The sequence below is a fragment of the Setaria viridis genome, chromosome 9 (genome assembly GCF_005286985.2).
Source record: "Setaria viridis chromosome 9, Setaria_viridis_v4.0, whole genome shotgun sequence".
Taxonomy (NCBI): Eukaryota; Viridiplantae; Streptophyta; class Magnoliopsida; order Poales; family Poaceae; genus Setaria; species Setaria viridis.
Window position 1 is genome coordinate 23176310 of NC_048271.2, and position 23027 is coordinate 23199336.

At 47.6% G+C, this 23027-nt stretch overlaps 1 protein-coding gene across 1 annotated transcript; it reads left to right on the forward strand.

Annotated features, from left to right (window-relative positions):
• The first annotated feature begins 13079 nt into the window (after positions 1–13079).
• LOC117836485 (uncharacterized) lies at positions 13080–14255 on the forward strand. Its single transcript, XM_034715920.2, has 2 exons — positions 13080–13394; positions 13511–14255. The coding sequence occupies exons 1-2, from the start codon at positions 13214–13216 to the stop codon at positions 14098–14100; spliced, it is 771 nt and encodes a 256-aa protein (XP_034571811.1). The 5' UTR covers positions 13080–13213; the 3' UTR covers positions 14101–14255.
• The last annotated feature ends 8772 nt before the right edge of the window (positions 14256–23027 follow it).

A 23027-nucleotide genomic window follows, 5' to 3' on the forward strand; every position in this document is an offset into this window, starting at 1 on the left:
CGGAAGATGTAGATATGCGTCGGTGCAGTGAAGACGATCACGTAGTCGTACGTAGTCGATCACGTCCAGCAGCTCCTCAGCAGCTCGTCCACGTGCACAGCAAGATCGCCTCCGGTACCGCAGCTCGTCGTCGGCTCGTCGTGGCTCGTCGGCGGCTCGTCCAAGTGCTGCAGGCGCAACACCTCCAAGGTATCCACACGTGCAGGGAGGAAGCGTCGCAAGCCGGATTGCTAGATCCGCGAGTTGCAACAGGTGAGGGCGTGGGAGGCGCGGCAAGTGTGTTCAGCCAAAAAGGTGTAAACCCTAGGACGCCCCCACCCCTCTATTTATAGGGGTTCCTGACGGGCCTCTGGATCCGAGGCCCATTAGTACTCCTAAACCTAATCCAACTCGGATCAGATCCGAATTGGGCTTCCAGCCCCTTAAGTGTGTGACCCTATGGGTTCGGATACGTATAGACATGGCCCGAGTACTCCTACTCGGCCCAATAGTCGGTAGCGGCCTCTAGCAAGACGTGCCAACTCCTATACGCACACGAAGATCATATCAGACGAACCATCACAACATAATATACATGCTATTCCCTTTGCCTCACGATATTTGGTCTAGCTTCAAGCCGACCGCTCTTTCTTGATCCTGTGATTCGGAATCCCTTTGTAGGTTAACTCTTAACCGTACGTAGCATGGCCATGCATTTTCGGATCCGATCACTCGAGGGGCCCAGAGATATCACTCTCAATCAGAGAGGGGCAAATCCCATCTTGATTGACCATGTCTCATAGCATGCTTCTTGACAAACCCGAAAGCTACCTTTATAACTACCCTGTTACGGCGTAGCGTTTGATAGCCCCTAAGTAGGTCGATCCACATCTAGAATACATGCGACAATCTCAGGTCTAAGGACAAAGCGTATATGTTGTTTAAAGAGAGAACTACTTCTCGCGTTGGGTCAGTCCTAACACATGTCTCCACATGTGTCCACATTATTAGTTCAACATCTCCATGTCCATGACTTGTGAAACATAGTCATCAACTAATACATGTGCTAGTCTAATATTCATGTGTGTCCTCACATGAACTCCGACTAGGGACAACTTTAGAATAACCATACAAGTAAAGAGTTTCACATACAATTCACATAATTGCAAATCAATTCAAGTAGCCTTCAATGGATATTCAATGAACACAACATACAAATCATGGATACAAATGGAATATCATCATCTCTACGATTGCCTCTAGGGCATACCTCCAACAGTCTCCCACTTGCACTAGAGTCAATCTAGAAGGTACCTAATACCCATAGCTCTTACATGCGCATCATGCTTAGCCTGCGGGAGTGGTTTTGTCAACGGATCAGAAATGTTCAGATCCGTGTGTATTTTGCATATCTTGATCTCACCCCGGTTAACGAAGTCTCGAATGAGATGAAATCGCCGCATTACGTGTTTGTTCTTTTGGTGGTTCCTTGGCTCCTTTGCTTGCGCAATTGCCCCATTGTTATCACAGTAGAGATTCAATGGGCTGGACGCATTCGGGAACACACCAAGCTCAATGAGGAAATTCCTTATCCAAACACCTTCCTTCGCGGCTTCCGAAGCCGCGATGTACTCGGCTTCTGTCGTAGAATCGGCCACCGTCTCCTGCTTGGAACTCTTCCAACTAACAGCACCACCATTTAGCGTGAACACAAATCCTGATTGTGACTTTGAATCATCTCTGTCGGTTTGGAAACTAGCATCGGTGTAACCTGTTACAACGAGCTCCTCCTGACCTCCATAGACGAGGAACATATCTTTAGTCCTTCTCAAGTACTTAAGAATGTTTTTCACCGCTGTCCAGTGACTCTCACCTGGATCAGATTGGTGTCTGCTTGTCATACTTAGCGCATATGAAACATCTGGGCGAGTACTTATCATTGCATACATGATAGATCCAATAGCCGAGGCATATGACACTCTACTCATGCGATCCCGCTCATCAGCAGTCGAAGGACACTGAGTCTTGCTGAGATGTATGCCATGTGACATAGGCAAGAACCCTTTCTTTGCCTCTTCCATGTTGAACCTCTTCAACACTTTGTCAATATAAGTATCTTGGCTCAAACCTATAAGCCTTCTCGATCTATCTCTATAGATCTTAATGCCCAGAATATATGCCGCTTCCCCTAAGTCCTTCATCGAAAAACTATTTTTCAGTGAAGTCTTTACGGACTCAAGCATAGGAATGTTATTTCCAATCAGTAATATGTCATCCACATATAAGATTAGAAATACTACAGAGCTCCCACTAACCTTCTTGTAAACACAAGACTCTTCTTCGTTCTTGGTGAAGTCAAACCCTTTGACCACTTCATCAAAACGAATGTTCCAACTCCTAGATGCTTGCTTCAATCCATAAATGGATCTCTGAAGCTTGCATACCTTTCCAGCATTTTTCGGATCGACAAAACCCTCGGGCTGTATCATATACACGTCCTCAGCTAGGTTTCCATTCAGGAAAGCTGTCTTGACATCCATCTGCCATATCTCATAATCGAAATACGCAGCTATAGCTAGAATAATCCGAATGGACTTAAGCATCACTACGGGCGAGAAGGTCTCGTCGTAGTCAACTCCTTGAACTTGTCGAAAACCTTTTGCGACAAGTCGTGCTTTATAAATGTGAACATTTCCATCCATGTCCTTTTTCTTCTTATAGATCCACTTGCACTCTATGGCTTTAACACCATCAGGCGGGTCAACCAAGTTCCAAACTTGATTGTCTCCCATGGACTCTATTTCGGATTGCATGGCACTCTGCCATTTTTCGGAGTCTGGGTCCATCATTGCTTCTGCATATGTCGCAGGCTCATCATTGTCCAACAATAATATTTCTCGCATTTCGCGGAGCCTTGCTGACCTTCGTGGTTGTGGCGGTGCTTCTCTTGCCATGGGTATCTCAACTTGTTCTGCTACGTTAGCATCACTCATTGATTCTTGCCTGATTGGCTCATCTTGAACTTCTTCAAGATGCACTGTCTTTCCACTCTTTTCTCCTTTGAGAAACTCTTTCTCTAGGAAAACCCCGTTCCGAGCGACAAACACTTTGCCTTCTGATCGGTTGTAGAAATAATATCCCAAAGTTTCCTTTGGATATCCCACGAAAATGCACTTATCCGACTTGGGTGTGATCTTGTCCGACTGAAGTCGCTTGACAAACACTTCACATCCCCAAATCTTTAGAAAAGATAAACTGGGAACCTTTCCAGTCCATATCTCATATGGTGTCTTAACTACGGATTTAGATGGTACCCTATTAAGTGTGAAAGCTGCTGTTTCTAGAGCGTATCCCCAAAATGACAATGGTAGGTCCGACTGGCTCATCATTGATCGAACCATGTCTAACAAAGTTCGATTACGTCGCTCGGACACACCGTTTCTCTGAGGTGTTCCAGGCGGCGTAAGTTGTGGAACAATTCCGCAACTCTTTAGATGATTGCTAAACTTGTGGCTCAAATACTCGCCTCCACGATCAGATCGCAAGGCCTTAATTTTCTTGCCACGCTGATTTTCAACTTCATTCTGAAATTCCTTGAACTTTTCAAAGGTTTCAGACTTGTGCCTCATCAAGTAGACATAGCCATATCTACTAAAATCATCAGTGAAAGTTATGAAGTATTGGAATTCTCCTCTAGCCGTCGTGCTCATTGGTCCGCATACATCACTATGTACGAGTTCCAACAAGTCTACTGCTCTCTCAGGAAATCCTGTGAAAGGCGTCTTGGTCATCTTGCCTAGCAAGCAAGCCTCACATGTCTCGTATGATTCAAAATCAAACGAAGTTAGAAGTCCATCAGAATGGAGCTTCTTCATGCGGTTTTCACTTATATGACCCAAACGACAATGCCACAAGTAGGTAGGACTCAAATCATTAGGCCGAGGCCTTTTAGCACTTACATTACAGACAGGTGAACCATCAAGATTTAAAAAAAATAATCCATTCACAATGGGTGCAAAAGCCATAAACATATTATTCTTAGAGATCACACAACCATTGTTTTCACTCGCAAATGAATAACCATCCTTCATCAAACATGAAGGAGATAAAATGTTTCGACTTAAACTAGGAACAAAATAACAATTATTCAACTCCATAATAAATCCTGACGGGAGGTGGAGTTGCATCGTCCCGACGGTCAAAGCAGCAACTCTTGCATTATTGCCCACGCGGAAATCAACTTCTCCTCTTTCCACGCTTCTACTTCTTATCATTCCCTGCATCGAATTGCAAATATGAGCAACCGATCCGGTATCAAATACCCAAGAATTAATAACTGTATCAGCGAGAAATATGTTGTCTATAACATAAACAACAAGCGTACCTGAGGTAGAAGTACTCTTACTTCCGCCGTTCTTCAACGAAGCTAGGTACTGCTTGCAGTTTCTCTTCCAGTGACCAAGTTCATGACAGTAAAAGCACTCTTTATCTGGAGCAGGTCCAGGTCCAGCTTTAACCTTGGGCGGTGGGTTTGGCTTGGACGTTCCAGCCTTGCCCTTCTTCTTCCAAGAATTGCCCTTCTTCTTAAAGCTGGGCTTGTTCTGTATCGCCATCACATGGCTGGTACTAGCGCTTTTCTTTATGTCAGCCTCTGCTGTTTTAAGCATGCCACACAGCTCATTCAGACCCTTCTCCGTCCCATGCATATGGTAGTTCGAGATGAAGTTCCCATAGCTAGGAGGAAGAGACGAAAGAATGAAATCAGTGGCCAACTCTTGGCCCAGTGGGAAGCCTAGCTTCTCCAACCGTTGAGTGTAACCAACCATCTTGATTACGTGTGGTCCTACTGCTGCGCCTTCTGCTAGCTTGCTCTCAACAAAGGCCTTAGACACATTGAACCTTTCAGTCCTGGCCTGTGTTTGGAACATGTCTCTAAGCGCCACGATCATATCGTGCGCCTCATGGTTTGTTTCGAACTGCATCTGCAGCTCGGGTTCCATGCAAGCAAGCATAAGGCAGCTTACTTCGAGGTTAGCATCACATGCTTTCTTGTAAGCATTCTTAGCAGCGGCGGGTGCATCCTCAGCAGGTTCTTCTGGTAGTGGGTTGTCTAGAACATCTTCCTTTTTCTCAGCCCTGAGAACAATTCTCAGGTTGCGGATCCAATCCGAGTAGTTTGTTCCATTCAACTTGTCCTTCTCAAGGACCGAACGCAAAGCAAAAGATGTGGTGGTGTTGCTAGGTGCCATTTAATCTACAACAAAAGTAATGCAAAATACACTAAGACAAACGTATCCATGATAGAGCAAATTACAGTAAACTATTTTAACAGAATCTACTCCCACTAAAATCAATATCCCTCTATTGAAACTTAGTGATTCAGGATCCACAACTAACAAGTCTACTAGTGAGCTTTAGCATCACCGCTAGCAAACGAGGTAGGTCGGTAAGCAACTTTTGCTAATCATATCACATATGACTCCTGTTGTTGGGTGACATCTCTATGTCTCGGCGCCCAACCTTTATGCCCCAAGGTCCTTAACCGTTAAGATAACCTTGTTAAGCAAACCAACCCTTATGCGTGTAAGTGTCCGACACAAACCCGTCTAGTCAAGGAAAACTAGTGGCACCCTAATTTCATAGACCCACCACTAATTGTACAAGACATGGGACGGCGCAAGTTTTAGTTGGGAGGGCATACTAACTTAAACTTTGTGAGGGATCGTTCTACTTCTAACATCACAGCATGCAGAAAGTAAAACATAAAACAGAATAGCATTCACACAGTTGTGACACAGTATGGCCCGTTTTTCTTATGGTGATCTCCATCTCCATAGAACCTGTTCACCATGGTGATCTCCATCTCCATGTTCCATGTGCGCCATCCTCCTGGTGATGAGTCCTCCAAGAACTAGAGCATGCTATTACGCCTAATAGCTAGTAAAGAATCTAGTAATGAAGATTACATAGTTGCTTGGATCATCACAGATTGGTACGCAGACCATTAATTACAATAAAGTGACAACACATATGGCTCCTGCCGTGTTGCCGTACGCGCGACACGCAGGTCACGAATTAGTTACACACATGCATCGCATACACAAGGGGGCCATACTGATCACAAGATACATGCATACATCCTGCAAAATAGAGTTAGGCGTCCTAACGTTCCAAACTTCGGAGGCCCGAAACTCCATCTTCCAAGCCGAATTTGGCAAATCTAATGTCGCCGAAAATGGCGAAGTGATTGAAATTCATGTGTAACTTTTTCTGTAGATCAGTTTTCGTATAGAAATCGCCTCGATCCGAGATCGTACCGAAAAGTTACGGCTGATTTACCGAAGCATACGCATACGGCAAAATCCCGACCCCGGCAGTAGATCCTATCTACTATTGCACATCTAATGCGCCTGGCGTATGACCCTGGATCTCGATTTGACCAATCATATTGATCTTCCCTCACTACAACTGGATTTACGTGTATCACTTAACTCCGATGGCGGAAACCGACCGGTAGGAGTATGTCGTTACACTACCATTGCAGCAAGGGCACGAAATCAGGACATAGATCAAACAGAGAACTCGCATATCTCCATATGCACACATCCCGAATCCAAAACTAAGCAGCTACGGCTCTTGATACCACTGTTGTTATACGAGGTAGGCTACGCTAGCGTAAATCAAAATTTCTACCGCGTATAACCAGGAAGAACTGCCGTATAAGGATCACGGGATTACCACTCGACGCACTACTGGTGCGGAAGATGTAGATATGCGTCGGTGCAGTGAAGACGATCACGTAGTCGTACGTAGTCGATCACGTCCAGCAGCTCCTCAGCAGCTCGTCCACGTGCACAGCAAGATCGCCTCCGGTACCGCAGCTCGTCGTCGGCTCGTCGTGGCTCGTCGGCGGCTCGTCCAAGTGCTGCAGGCGCAACACCTCCAAGGTATCCACACGTGCAGGGAGGAAGCGTCGCAAGCCGGATTGCTAGATCCGCGAGTTGCAACAGGTGAGGGCGTGGGAGGCGCGGCAAGTGTGTTCAGCCAAAAAGGTGTAAACCCTAGGACGCCCCCACCCCTCTATTTATAGGGGTTCCTGACGGGCCTCTGGATCCGAGGCCCATTAGTACTCCTAAACCTAATCCAACTCGGATCAGATCCGAATTGGGCTTCCAGCCCCTTAAGTGTGTGACCCTATGGGTTCGGATACGTATAGACATGGCCCGAGTACTCCTACTCGGCCCAATAGTCGGTAGCGGCCTCTAGCAAGACGTGCCAACTCCTATACGCACACGAAGATCATATCAGACGAACCATCACAACATAATATACATGCTATTCCCTTTGCCTCACGATATTTGGTCTAGCTTCAAGCCGACCGCTCTTTCTTGATCCTGTGATTCGGAATCCCTTTGTAGGTTAACTCTTAACCGTACGTAGCATGGCCATGCATTTTCGGATCCGATCACTCGAGGGGCCCAGAGATATCACTCTCAATCAGAGAGGGGCAAATCCCATCTTGATTGACCATGTCTCATAGCATGCTTCTTGACAAACCCGAAAGCTACCTTTATAACTACCCTGTTACGGCGTAGCGTTTGATAGCCCCTAAGTAGGTCGATCCACATCTAGAATACATGCGACAATCTCAGGTCTAAGGACAAAGCGTATATGTTGTTTAAAGAGAGAACTACTTCTCGCGTTGGGTCAGTCCTAACACATGTCTCCACATGTGTCCACATTATTAGTTCAAAATCTCCATGTCCATGACTTGTGAAACATAGTCATCAACTAATACATGTGCTAGTCTAATATTCATGTGTGTCCTCACATGAACTCCGACTAGGGACAACTTTAGAATAACCATACAAGTAAAGAGTTTCACATACAATTCACATAATTGCAAATCAATTCAAGTAGCCTTCAATGGATATTCAATGAACACAACATACAAATCATGGATACAAATGGAATATCATCATCTCTATGATTGCCTCTAGGGCATACCTCCAACACTGATGATCTCTCAACCGTTGGAGAACTACATGAAGATGATCGACATGTTCTTCTTCATTCTTCGAGTACACTAGGATATCATCAATGAACACCACTACAAACTTGTCCAACTCGGGCATGAACACCGAGTTCATGAGATACATGAAGTATGCGGGTGCATTGGTGAGTCCAAAAGACATGACCAGGTACTCATATAGTCCATACCTCGTGGAGAAGGCGGTTTTGGGGATGTCGTAGGGTTGGATCTTGATTTGGTGATAACCTGATCAGAGATCGATCTTGGAGAACACTCTTGCTCCAGCTAACTGATCAAACAAGACGTCGATGCGTGGAAGTGGGTACTTGTTCTTGACAGTCACCGCATTGAGGGGTCGGTAGTCCACACACATGCGTAGACTCCCGTCCTTCTTCTTCACAAACAAGGCTGGGCAACCCCAAGGTGATACTGGGTCGGATGAAGCCCTTTTCCAACAGATCATGCAACTGGGTCTTCAACTCGGCCAACTCAGCAGGTGGCATCCGATAGGGTCTCTTGGATATCGGAGCGATGCCGGGGATCAACTCTATGGAGAACTCCACATCTCTATCGGGTGGCATGCCGGGCAAGTCCTCTGGGAACACATCCGGGTACTCACAGACAACATGGAGGCTTTCTAGCCGGGCTTCCGATAGAAGGTACGCACAGGGAAGTGCGGACTTAGGGAGTTTCAAGGGTAGGGTAGAACTGCCAAGAAAGGGTGAGTTGATGTGGAGAGTTCGGGCAGCTGCATCTAGAACCACTTGGTGTCTGGTCATCCAATCCATCCCAATGATGATGTCTATTCCTTCCAGGTCAAGGATGATAAGATTTTCCTTGAAAAGAGTTTGGCCTAGCTGGAGAGGTACAAGAGTAACGATTTGTTCTGAGGCTATCTTCCTCACAGGAGTGGAGATCACATATGATCCTTTAGTGTGACCGACACTTAGCTCACATCTTTCTCTAGTCTTACTCCCGATGAAGCTATGGGAGGCTCCCGAATCAAACAACACACCAACATTTTGATTTAAGACAAGGAAAGTACCCGTCATCACTGGCGCACCTTCGGGGAGCTCGATCAAGTTGGTGTAGTTGAGCCGTCCTTGGCGGACTTGCACCTTAGGCCTCCTTCCTCCGTTCGCCATGGGGTTCTGGCCAGTCTGCTGATTCCTGTTCCTGGGGCAGTCCTTAGCAAAATGCCCTTCATTGCCGCAGGTGAAGCAGCGGTTACCAGTTGCAGGACGCGGTGGTGGCTGTAGGGTCGACCGGGGTGCTTGTGGTTGGAAGCCAAGAAAACGAGGCGCTGCCGCTGGCGGGGGTCGGGCAACCCATCTTCCCGACTGCTGGGGTCGGCTGGGTGCCTGTGGAGGAACCATTCTGAACCTTCGAGCGGGCGGGCTCGGATATGCCACAGAGGCCTTTCTCTTTTGGTCGGCTTTGAGAGCCTGCATGCAATCTTCTTGCGAGATGGCCAAGTTGACCAAGTCGTTATAGGTGTCCACCTTAATGGGGTTCAACCTCTCTCTGAGCTCCAGACTTAGCCCTCGGCGGAATCTGTCCCGCTTCTTCTCGTCTGTGTCCGCATGGTAGCCGGCATAACGGCACAGGTCATTGAAAGCTTGGGCGTAGTGCAGGACATCTCGGTTTCCCTGGGTAAGAGCCAGGAACTCATTGAGCTTGCACTCCAGGAGACCTTCCGGGATGTGATTGTTGGAGGTATGCCCTAGAGGCAATCATAGAGATGATGATATTCCATTTGTATCAATGATTTGTATTGTGTTCCTTGAATATCCATTAAAGGCTACTTGAATTGATTTGCAATTATGTGAATTGTGTGTGAAACGCTTTACTTGTATGGTTATTCTAAAGTTGTCCCTAGTCAGAGTTCATGTGAGGACACACATGAATATTAGACTAGCACATGTATTAGTTGATGACTATGTTTCACAAGTCATGGACATGGAGATGTTGAACTAATAATGTGGGCACATGTGGAGACATGTGCTAGGACTGACCCAACACGAGAAGTAGTTCTCTCTTTAAACAACATATACGCTTTGTCCTTAGACCTGAGATTGTCGCATGTATTCAAGATGTGGATCGACTTACTTAGGGGCTATCAAACGCTACGCCGTAACAGGGTAGTTATAAAGGTAGCTTTCGGGTTTGTCAAGAAGCATGCTATGAGACATGGTCAATCAAGATGGGATTTGCCCCTCTCTGATTGAGAGAGATATCTCTGGGCCCCTCGAGTGATCGGATCTGAAAATGCATGGCCATGCTACGTACAGTTAAGAGTTAACCTACAAAGGGATTCCGAATCACAGGATCGTGAAAGAGCGGTCGGCTTGAAGCTAGACCAAATATCGTGAGGCAAAGGGAATAGCATGTATATTATGTTGTGATGGTTCGTCTGATATGATCTTCGTGTGCGTATAGGAGTTGGCACGTCTTGCTAGAGGCCGCTACCGACTATTGGGCCGAGTAGGAGTACTCCGGCCATGTCTATACGTATCCGAACCCATAGGGTCACACACTTAAGGGGCTGGAAGCCCAATTCGGATGTGATCCGAGTTGGATTAGGTTTAGAAGTACTAATGGGCCTCGGACCCAGAGGCCCGTTAGGAACTTCTATAAATAGAAGGGTGGGGGCGCCCTAGGGTTTACACCTTTTGGCGAAACACATCTGCCGCGCCTCCCACGCCCTCGCCTGTTTCAACTCACGGATCTAGCAGTCCGGCTTGCGATGCTTCCTCCCTGCACTTGTGGATACCTTGGAGGTGTTGCGCCTGCAGCACTTGTACGAGCCGCCAACAAGCCACGACGAGCCGCCGACGAGCCACGATGAGCCGACGACGAGCCGCGGCACGAGGGAGATCTTGCTGCACGTGGACGAGCTGCTGGACGTTGACGTGATCGACTACGTACGACTACGTTGATCGACTTCGCTGCATCGACACAAATCTACATCTTCCGCACCAGTAGTGCGTCGAGTGGTAATCCCGTGATCCTTATACGGCAGTTCTTCCTGGTTTTACGCGGTAGAAATTTTGATTTGCGCTAGTGTAGCCTACCTTGTATCGCAACACGCTGTAGGTAGAAGAAATACAAGCTGATCTTGAGAGTGAGAAAAGGAGGGCACAACTTCAGCAAAAGATTGCTGAATAGGAGCCTGAGATGGGTACACTGAGATTGAGGGCTGAAGCACAAGAAACAATATTGAAGTCTCAGACAAAAGATCTCAAAGCTTTGAAGAACACCACAAAGCAGTTGCATTCTCTGATTTCTAGTCTGAATTTCAGTACCAATCATAGCTAGGTAAATCCTTCCCTCAAACTAAAGTGTGTTGCTGGTGAACTTGTTGTTTGTTGTTGATGAACTTTTATTGTATGTTGTATTGTTGATGCTTCACTTGTTGTATGTTGCATTATTGTTGCTGGTGAACTATTCATTGATTGTGATGTGAACAATATGGAAGTTGGAAATGAGTTATTTTTATGTTTGTGATTGTGATGGTGATCAGCAGCCAAAATTGAATATATGGCACTATAAAATGCAGTAATCGGCTAGGGCCCAGAAAAAATGACCCAATATGGTACTGCAAAATGCAATAATGGCTCTTCGTTAGATGGGCTAGGGCTAAAAAAACAGCCCAATATGGTGTCCAACAAATATTTTTCGGCCCAAAAAATAGCATGAAAATCTAAAATGGGCTAAAAATGGCTCAACAAAATTGGGCTCATAAAGGCTCTTACATGGACCAGACCGGGCTTCAATTTATGATGAGCCGAAATTGTCATAACACCCCTGCCATGTCGGAGCCAAGTTGGATTCTTATCCAACGTGGCACAACCTCCGAAAAAGTTTTATGATGACATGTGGGATGAATTTTCATTCGTCATTATCTTATTGATGCACCAAAAATAAGGAACGTCACTGGTCGCGGTTTATGACGCTCAACTAATGACGAAGGGTTTTCGTCACTCCCGTGTCATAAATCCCGGTTTATGACGAAAAAAACACGTTTATGACACGTTTTGGTTCATCATAGATCGAAAGATTTCTTGTAGTGGACCCACGGGAGGAGCACGTTTTCTTTTTTATTTTACCACCTTATTTATCAGCTTAAACTTACAGGTGGGACCCTGGTTAGTTTATGATATTTTCGCGGACCTTATATCGTCATAAAACCATCATGAAAGAGCGAGTGACGTTTTCCTTTTGGCTTGGGTAACTTTGTCACTGCATTTTCTCGGACATGAAACTTTATGACGTTTTCAACTAGAAACATCGTAGATCTATGACAAGAACAAATGTGTCATAAAATTTTTGTCATAGATCGGAAGATTTCTTGTAATATTTATTTATTTCGAAAATTAATACTACAATTGCCTAATTGTCCAATAAGAGATGGCATATGCTTTTGAAGTGTAGCCAGTTTCAATGTTACTGTTCGTCTTGCTCTAGGAATTTCTAGAGACAGTGAAGATCAGCTATATAAAGTTTTGGAGCCGGGACTGGGTTACACACCCATAACCTCCTCAAGCATGGAAGCGTAGCCACAATGAGCTGCCAGTTTGGAGCCATTGTAGAACCATTCCTAGCCTACTTCCCAATTTCCAAGACGAAAAGAAACCAGAATAACTGATGCTATGAGCTAAACCAAGCAAACATTATCCTTGACTATTGGCTCGTGATTCGCTGCCGACTAATACATTATCCTTCACTATTGGCTCGTTGAATGATGCGCTGCCTACTACTAGCTCCTAGCTACTACTAGCTAGGTCCTAACAACATCCCGTGAAGGGAAAAAACGCCAAGAAACCATGCATGATGCAAACGCCAAGAAACGATACACATCCCTCTCGCCCAAGGATGGAGACAGACACGCATGCGGCAGAACCTACCAAAACACTCCATGCCATTCGGTCCGTCTAGGCGTCCATTCATGTATTTCTGTCCTTGCAGTTGCAAAGACGGCTGGTAGCCTCCTATCGACGCGTTCATATTAGACGGCAACGCCGTCTCAGGCGGAGTTGTGTCAGTGTGGTACTGTGGTTCAACCCTTAGTTTTGTACGCATGCAACTACTAACGTGTTACGTGTACCAACACCAGCGCTACATCACGACTCGCCCCAATCTATAAACACCAGGTCCCAGACGTAGACAAAGGCGTCTGTCTCCGGCCCATTCCACGAGAAGATGAGTACCAGCACAACTATGATGACTTCTTGGCTGCTCCTTGCTTTGGTTCTGCTCTCTTGCTTCCACTGCTACCCCGCCGCCCACCATGGCCGGAAGCACGCGCGGCCACCACTGACCGCCGCCGTCGTCATCGGCTCCGTCGTCCACTCCGGCTCAGAGCCCACCAAGGCCATCTCAGGTGGGGAAACTTGCCTTCATCACCGTATCACGAATGTTATGTTTCAAACAATTTTTAGCGTCACCGGCCGGTTTCTAACTTACTACACTGCGCCCTGCTCTCTTCTCATGTTCCAGGCACCCTGGTCGCGGTCCGCTGCCACGACGGGTACGGCCGCACGGTCTTCCAGAAGGAGGCGGTCACCGACCGCCGCGGCACGTTCCACGTCCAACTGCCGCACGAGGCCAGCAGCCGGCTCCGGTCCGTCACGGCCTGCTCGGTGCACCTCCAGCAGCCGTCGGGTAACGCGCCGCCGTGCGCCGCTCGAGGGCTACATCTGGTCGGCCCGAAGCGCCACGGCGGCGGCGCTCGGATATTCTCCGCCGGCACGTTCGCCGTCCGTACGCCGGAGCTCTGCGGCCAGAAGGGCCTCTTCTTCCCGCCGATCCCGTTCGTGCCGGAGCCGCCGAACGTCGTTGGCGTGCCGATCCCGCCGAACCCAGTCACTCCAGCACCGCCGTCTCTCGTGCCACCCCTTCTGCCCACACCGTCTCCGCCGTCCGTCCTGCCACCGCTTGTCCCACAGCCACCGCCGTCGTCGATAGTACCACCACTGTTGCCACTAGTTCACCCGCCGCCGCCACCCCCACCCCAGCTTCTTCCTCCCCTGTTTCCTGGCATACCGCCGTCATCCGCTTCCAAGAGTCGACGGCCGGGGACTCCCTGAGGAAAACGTCCAGTTTCAGAGCTGTTGTCGGCGAAGTGTGCATGTATATTGATCTTGGTTTCGTCACTTCGTGTCATGTTCGGAGGATCTGCTGTGCGTTACCATGAAATAGGATGTAACAAGATGTATAATCTAAGTGTCCTGCTCAGTATTCACTGCTAGACAACTCACTTCAAGTAGGGGTCGGAACCCTTCAGTACCGGACGCCTGACTATCCAAAAATAAAGAAAAAATTGGCGAACCGTCGAGAGGCCCCGCACACGCGCATCATCGCAAGGCACAAGTAACATGTGCGTACCCGGTCCGTGGGATTCGAACCCATAACATCAAACCTCACACGAACCTTCCTTACCGTCTTCACCTACACATCACATGTGATTATATTAGATATGCTTTCCTTTATAAGTAACTCGTGTAGAGGCCTTTAGTAACAAGCAATAACCCAAACATGTACTAAATGCACTACGGGAAACCTCAAATTTGCCGAGTGTTTTTTCGGACACTCGGCAAATAAGCTCTTTGCCGAGTGTCAAGCTAAAAACACTCGGTAAAGAAAAAACACTCGGCAAAGAAGGGGTTTGCCGAGTGTCAAAAGATTACACTCGGTAAAGAAGGGGTTTGCCAAGTATAAAAAAACCAACACTCAGCAAACATTAAAAACCGAAAAAAACCCCACTCCCTCCGCCCCTAAAATCACGCGCACCCGACCCCCTCCCGTTCCCCACCCTCTCCGCACTCTCTCACCCCCTTCTCCTCTCTCCCTCGCTAGCGAACCCCGCGCTCCTCTCTCGCCCTCTCCGGCCTCTCGCCCCCATCTCCCTCCTCTGCCGGCGCCACCTCCCTCCTACCTCCGGCCACCGCCTGTCTCCTCCGCTCCCGGCTGTAACATCCGCAAAAATCACCACCTTAAATCACCCGCTAAAAATCGCTTTCAAAATCTTTTTATCATTGAGCTCTCGAAAATCCAAACTCTTCCTAGCGATTTCACCATCCCGGCACCCAAAGCCGACAGCCATCATTTTATCCTCTCCCGTAATTTTCGCCGCGTGCCGCAATCGCCGCCGGTGCCCCCTTTCTTTTTCTCTTTTCTCTCCCATTTATTTCTTTCCCTTTTTCCCTTTCTTTCTCTTTTCTCTTTTTCCTTCCTTCTTCTTCCTTCTTCTTTCTTCTTTCTTCTTCCTTCTCCTTTTCCTCCCTCCTTCTTTCTTCTTCCTGGCGCCACTTCTTCCTGGCGCCTAGCGCCACCCCTGGCCACCCCCCCGGAGCATTTACTCCCCTCCGACCCCGACTGCCTGCGCCGCTCTCCCTCCTGCGCCCGGCCCCAGCCCCGCCGGCCCCCAGCGCGCCCAGCGTGCCACCCGCGGCCGCCCCTTCCTCTTGCGCCCCCAGCCCCTGCCCTATGTGCCAGACCGGCCGGCCCCTACCACCACACCACCGGCGCCACGCAAGCCCCGCTCGCCGCTGCTCACCTGCTGGCCCCCACGCCGCACACCACCGCCGGTCCCGGCCCCCACCGCCGGCCACCTCCGCCGTCTATAAAAGGCCTCAACGCCCAGCTCCCCCTCCACCACCTCGCAGTCGCCAACACCTCCCCGCTCCCCGCCTTGCTCCTGCGCGCCGCCAAGTCGCCGCCACCACCGTGCCGTGCGCCGCCACCCAAGAAGCCACCACCGTCCGCCCCCTTCCCCTCTCCAAATCTCCAAGGTAATGGGCAAAATGGAGCCCTCACGACCTCCTTTACCCTCCCCCACCATTTCCCCTCGCCACCGGCGAACCTAGGCCGCCGCCCCCAGGCCGGCCGCCCCTCCCCTCCAACTCCTCTGTCTTGGTACAGAGAGAAAGAAAAACGAAGCCCCCAAATTCTGATCTAACCCCCATTTTTCTCTATTTCGCGAAATAACCTTTCCACCTCTGTCAAAGGTTGTTTCACAGATAAACCCTTCCACTCCCAAAATATTTACAAATAAGTTCCTGGTTTGTTGCAGATCAGTCCTAAATCTCCTTTTTAGCCCCAATACATGTTTAACTCATCATTTCATGCGCCAAACTTCCTCCAATTAGTTCCAAATTCGACCACGTCATCCTCGAGTATACTTCCACCGATCCATATCCAAATTTCCCAAAAATACTCATATTTTCCGTTCGCGTTCTCTGTTCGGAGCTCAACGGGTAAACCTTATTTTCTTTTATTTATTGTGTGCCCGTTTGTGTGTGCCGTAGGAGTACCCGAGGAGGAGCACGAGGAGGAGTTTGACCGTGAGCCCAAGCCCAAGGACCAGCAGCGCGAGTAGGAACTTCCGGAAGGCTTTGAGGACGGCAAGTCCAATCTCACACTTTGATGCATATTTATTCCTAGTTTTTCAAACACAACCTATTAGCCTGTTTATAAAAATGCATATTGTTTTATTGCAAGACATGGTTGGATAGCCACCCCTTGATTGTTATGAATATTCCTTGTTTCCTATAATTATCTCTAAATATAATTTGCTCTGTTTAGATGATAAATACTACTAGAATGCTTAGGAACTCGTTACTCAAATTCAATCATGACTACAATGGTTTATTTAGAGAATAGATGTGTGAGTGTTTTCAAATGAGAAAATGGATTTTCGGGTATAAAGGCAAGAAATGCTTAGATGAGATGGATGGGTGTTTCTTGTGTGAGATGCCAATAAGTTGGGCTCGTACCTTTGTGGTTGAGCAAGGTTGGGAGATATCCATCTTGTCACAGTTAAGGACCGAGTTGATATGTCATCTTTCCTAATTCAACCATCTTGCAACCACTCAACCGTTGTATGGGCAACGGCTTAGCATAAATCCCACTAGCTAAACTGTTTGTCTTCGGGTGAGCTGGTGAGCAACGGGAGCCCATGGAAAAGGAGTAAGATCTTTGTGACTAAGGTCCTAGTTACGGCCTCGTGGATAGGTCGTTAACCCCTTGGGTGCTCCCGTGTTGGCTAGTCAGTCTTAGCTAAGGTGGGTAATGGCTTTGCTAGGATTCGCGCCGGCACTAAGGTGACCGTGCTGTGGTACCCTACTTGTGGGAAAAGTGTACAACCTCTGCAGAGTTAAAACCTATCCGGGTAGCCGTGTCCACGGCATTGGACGAGATACGGCTTGGTCACATAACTAGCACTTGGAGATGGATGGTTTTTATGGCGTGTGTTGGATTTTGAAAGTGTCCGGCAGTTGTGCCGTGGGCTATGGCGGACGGGGAGTCTGATAGCAATAAAAGTTGGATCCTTTGTGTAAGATCAACCCCACTCAATGTTTCGGCTATAAAAAAAAGCTTTACAAAAACTCTTTTGGAAACAAACCCGTGCATGTGTTGAAAATCTAGCTTTATCACAAATGAACCTTAGCCCTATCCTTGCCACTATCATGTGCATATTCTTGATTGTATCCCCCTCCGTGGATGGGGTTGGACTTGTTGAGTACTTTTGTACTCACCCTTGCTTCGTTGCTACGGAGGAAGACCCGAACTTCGTCGCCGAGGACTTTGAGTAGGAGGTTGTGTCCGCACCCAACACTGCCTGTGGTGTTGGCCTTCACAAGATGCTTCTGCTGCCGTGTAGTCCCGAGTGCTGTCTTTTGGCAGTCGCTTGGCTAGCCGCTGTTATTTATTTGCTTCTTATCGCGGCGTGGCTTTCACGCCCACTCCCTCGGGAGTTGTACAGTAATTGAACTATCTGTTGAATAAATGTGTTATCAGTCTCCTGGGACTGATATTTGATATTTGCATCACATTTAGTCTCTACTGATGTGGGGACGCTTCACCGGCCCTCTCCTCCATCGCCGGATTTGCCGCCCCCTCGCTAGATCCACCGCCCCTCGTCGGATCTGGCGCCCCCTCCTTCCCCGGCGGCGGGTGTTGGTGGAGGTGGTGGCGGGCGTGGCGTTGGTGGAGGTGGCCGGCGGAGGTGGCCTTGGTGGAGGTGGCGTTGGCAGAGGAGGTGGCGTGGCGGCAGCGGCGGCTCGAGGGGAGGGAGCTTCAAAGGCGCCTGCAGTGGCGGGGCGCGGCTGCCCCAGGAGCGGCGGCGCACTTCGCGGCATCCGGTGAAGCAACGGAGGGCAGGCTAGCTTCCCCATCCCGCGCGCTGCCTAGGTAGGGCAGCTTCCCCAACAAGATCCCCTTTTATCCCGGTTGGTATTACAAACCGGGATAAAAGGGTTCGAGGGATTTAGTCCTCCTCCAGCCACCCCGTTAGGACCCTTTTATCCCGGTTTGAAACACCAACCGGGATAAAAGACCCCCTTTTATCCCGGTTGGTATTACAAACCGGGATGGTATTACAAATCGGGATAAAAGGCTCTCGACCCTTTACCAACCGGGATAAAAGGGGGGCTTTTATCCCGGTTGGTGTTTCAAACCGGGATAAAAGGCCTCTTAGGGTCTTTTTTTTTTCCACTAGCCTTTGCAACCGGGATAAAAGGTCCCGGTTGGTGAGGCCCCCACCAGTGACTGAGCTTTAGTCCCGGTTAGTGAACCTTTTATCCCGGGCCAACTTTAAATCGGGATAAAATGGGGCGCATGGAAGGTGAGTTCTCAACTAGTGGAAGTTACCATATAACATGCTTAGAGGTAATTATTTTCTATTGCGTATGTTCGAGTTGGTGGTCGTTATGCCCGAACACACCATGTTTATGGCATGGGCTGTAAAAATTACATATCGTAGTTGGTTTGATGATGAATCTGCTAATCACGTCGTGGCTGACTTCATGCTCCACGGTGGTAGACACGCCATGCGCACGGTGTGAGAAAGTGGGTGTGCTTGTCGAATCGGAATAATACTCCAGCCATTTTAAATTATTATCACAATAGTAAAAACTCGTAAAGATTCACCACATAAATATAGTGTTAGAACCAACTACGATATTTAATTTTTATTTAAAATAAAGTATTTTGGATATATTATATTGTTGGTTCAAGTTAAAAATGTTTGAGTTAGCAACCTAGAAAGGTTTTTTTAACGGTCGAGTCGGAATGCTAGATGACTGTGTGAACGGAAATCTTTAAAGGTGTTCGAACATAATGATGTGACATCCAATTCCAATGGCTAAAATCTATGGGCGCAATAAGCTAAGCAATCACTTCGGTGAAAGGAGTTAAATTACTTCGCTCGAACCGCAGAGCAGCGGCCACTGGATCATGCGACAAGCGGCCCATCCAGTAGGAGTTGTTTTGCCTTTTCTTTTCTCACAGGGTAGTTTGTCCCACAACACAAGTTCATGGTCATATTACTCGTCAAACCCTTTGTGCTTGTGCCTTGCCCCCTCACTAGCCGGCTAGCCGCGCTCAGTTAATTTGATTAATCTGATTACTATTTTTCACCTGTTTCCGGTCGATGATTCGTGGCCGTTGGATTGGAATGCAACGGTATGACAGAGTCAGGCACTCGGTGAGTGGAGATAAATTTGACTTGGTGGAAGTAGACCCTCACGATCCGACTACGACGAGCGAACCCGAAGCGCCAATACAATCGCTGAACCAACTCCCTGTGGTTACCAACCTTGCCAGTGCAAGATCAGCCTGATCACGAAGATTGATTCATGTCCGCAATCAAAGAACGAACAAGAAAAAGAGGCGAGCAATCTAAATATCACTCGAAGGTGGAGTTCTGAATCACACAAGGACAGCGCGTATTTGCGCGTGTTCGAGAGTAGCTAAAGCTAGATGTAAAACAAAACTCAAGTCTGAAAATAAACATAGACTCTATCTAAATAGAGGAGAGGAGGGGGCGCAGCCCCTAGCGGCCAAGAGGGGGCGTGCGACCAGGAGGGGCGCGCGGCAAGGAGGGGGGCGTGCATGCCCCTGCCACCCAACCCTAGGCGCCCACACATGGGCCTCCTGTTGGACCAGCTTCTATTCTTCTGGGCCTTCATTCTTTAGTAGCATGACGAAGGTCAATTCTCTCGCACGGGCTTGGGTAATTGGCCCAGAAGGTGGCGCCTGGGGTGGAGGATCATCTGGTGGCGCTGGAGAAGGTGCTGCTGGTGTAGATGTATCCGTGTTGTAGTTGGTGTCATCATCATCCTCCCCTTCTTGAACTGAAGTCGTCCTCGACGGCAACTCCTCATCTTCGCCCGCATACGGTTTCAAATCTGCAACATTAAAACTAGTGGAAACACCAAACTCTATAGGCAGGTCAAGGATGTAAGCATTATCATTAATTTTGGTTAGCACTTTAAAAGGACCAGCAGCACGAGGCATCAATTTAGAACGGCGCAAGCTAGAAAAACGATTCTTTCTCAAATGCAACCAAACCATATCACCAGGTTCAAAAGTAACAAGTTTTCGGCCTTTATTACCAGCAACCTGATATTTAGCATTAGCAGCAGCAATGTTTTGTTGAGTTTGTTCATGCAGGTTAACCATTTGTTCAACATGTGCAACAGCATCTATATGTGGGGCGTTCCCAGCAGCAAGCGGAAACAGATCAATAGGCGCCCAAGGAATGTAACCATAAACAATATGAAAAGGGCACATCTTTGTAGAAGAATGCGTTGCATGATTATAAGCAAACTCAACATGAGGCAAGCAATCCTCCCAACGTTTCAAATTTTTGTCTAAAACAGACCTAAGCATGGTTGACAAAGTGCGATTAATCACCTCAGTTTGTCCATCGATCTGAGGGTGACAAGTTGTGCTAAACAATAATTTAGTTCCCAATTTATTCCACAGAGATCTCCAAAAATAGCTGAGAAACTTAGCATCACGATCAGAGACTATTGTATTTGGAATACCATGCAAACGAATAATCTCTCCAAAGAACAATTTAGCAATATTGCTAGCATCATCAGTTTTATGACAGGGAATGAAATGAGCCATTTTGGAGAATCTATCAACAACCACAAAAATGTTGTCCCTCCCCTTCTTAGTTCTAGGCAATCCCAAAACAAAGTCCATAGAAATATCAAGCCAAGGGGAAGTAGGAACAGGCAATGACATATACAAACCATGGTTGCCCAATCGTGACTTAGCTTTCTGACAAGTAGTGCAGCGTGCAACAAGGCACTCAACATCACGGCGCATCCAGGGCCAAAAGAAGTGGGCGTCCAGCACCTCATGCATCTTGTAAACGCCAACGTGGCCCATGAGACCACCTCCATGTGCTTCCTGTAACAACAAAAGACGAACCGAGCTTGCTGGAACACACAACTTGTTAGCGCGAAACAGGAACCCATCCAGCATGTGAAATTTGCCCCAAGGTTTGCCATCCATACAATGAACTAAGGCATCTTGAAAATCAGCATCGCTGACATATTCATCCTTCACAGTTTGCAAGCCAAAGATTTTAAAATCTAACTGTGACAGCATGGTATAGCGACGAGACAAAGCATCAGCAATAACATTTTTCTTCCCGTTCTTGTGTTTAATAATGTAAGGGAAAGACTCGATGAATTCTACCCATTTAGCATGACGACGGTTCAAATTTGTTTGGGTACGAATATGTTTCAAAGCCTCATGATCAGAATGAATTATGAACTCGCGATGCCAAAGATAGTGCTGCCATGTTTGCAAAGTGCGTACTAGAGCATAAAGCTCCTTATCATAAGTAGAATAGCGCAGGCTAGCACCGCTTAACTTTTCACTAAAATAAGCAACCGGTTTTCCTTCTTGTAACAAAACAGCACCTAGCCCAATACCGCTAGCATCACATTCAAGCTCAAACACTTTATTAAAATCAGGAAATTGCAAGAGGGGAGCATGCGTTAACTTATCTTGCGAAGTGTTGAATGCGACCTCCTGCGAGTCACTCCAATCAAGCGGAACACCTTTCTTTGTAAGCTCATGGAGAGGCGCTGCAATGGAACTAAAATCACGAACGAACCGGCGGTAGAATCCTGCAAGTCCAAGAAAGCTTCGAATCTGTGTGACCGTCGTCGGTGTAGGCCACTCCCGAATGGCATCAATCTTGCTGCTATCCACCTCAATGCCCTGTGGAGTAACAACATAACCAAGAAACGATACACGTTGTGTGCAAAAAGCGCATTTTTCCATGTTAGCAAATAAGTGGGCAGCACGCAACGCGTCAAAAATAGCACGCAAATGTCCTAAATGCTCTTCCATGGACTTGCTGTACAGGAGGATATCATCAAAATAAACAACGACAAACAATCCTATGAAGGGCCTCAGAACTTCATGCATCAAACGCATAAATGTGCTGGGAGCATTAGTCAATCCAAACGGCATAACTAGCCATTCATATAACCCAAATTTCGTTTTAAAAGCCATTTTCCATTCATCACCCAATTTCATTCGAATCTGATGGTAACCACTACGCAAATCAATCTTAGTGAAAATAATGGCACCACTAAGCTCATCTAGCATATCATCAAGGCGTGGTATAGGATATCAATAACGAATGATGATGTTATTAATAGCACGACAATCGACACACATACGCCATGATCCATCTTTCTTTGGAACAAGTAACACAAGAACTGAGCAAGGGCTAAGAGACTCACGAATGTAACCCTTATCAAGCAACGCCTGCACCTGGCGTTGAATCTCCTTTGTCTCATCTGGATTTGTACGGTACGGTGCACGGTTTGGAAGCTGTGCGTCGGGGATGAGGTCGATCTGGTGCTCAATGCCACGAAGCGGTGGAAGACCCGGTGGCAAGTCTTTGGGAAAGACATTAGCGTAATCCTGCAAAAGGTTAGTAACCGTAGGGGGAATATCCAAAGATGGTGCATCATCAAGTGAAACGAGCATACTAGAGCATACAAGTGCATAGCAGGGCAAATGAGCATCGCGTAAATCAGCGAAATCAGCACGTGTAGCAAGTAAAACAGGTGTTTTCAACTTGATCTCAGAATTAACAGAGGTTGATTGTGCAGGTTGTTTAGCAGCCTTAGCAGCTCGAGCAAGATCATCTTTAACAATTTGGTCAGGTGTCATTGGATGTATAATTATTTTCTAA

Excerpts from the sequence above, each read along its gene's own strand:
- LOC117836485 (XM_034715920.2), top strand. The coding sequence starts at position 13,214 with ATGAGTACCAGCACAACTATGATGACTTCTTGGCTGCTCCTTGCTTTG. Across the intron at positions 13,395-13,510 it reads GCCCACCAAGGCCATCTCAG|GCACCCTGGTCGCGGTCCGC; the intron begins GTGGGGAAACTT and ends CTCATGTTCCAG.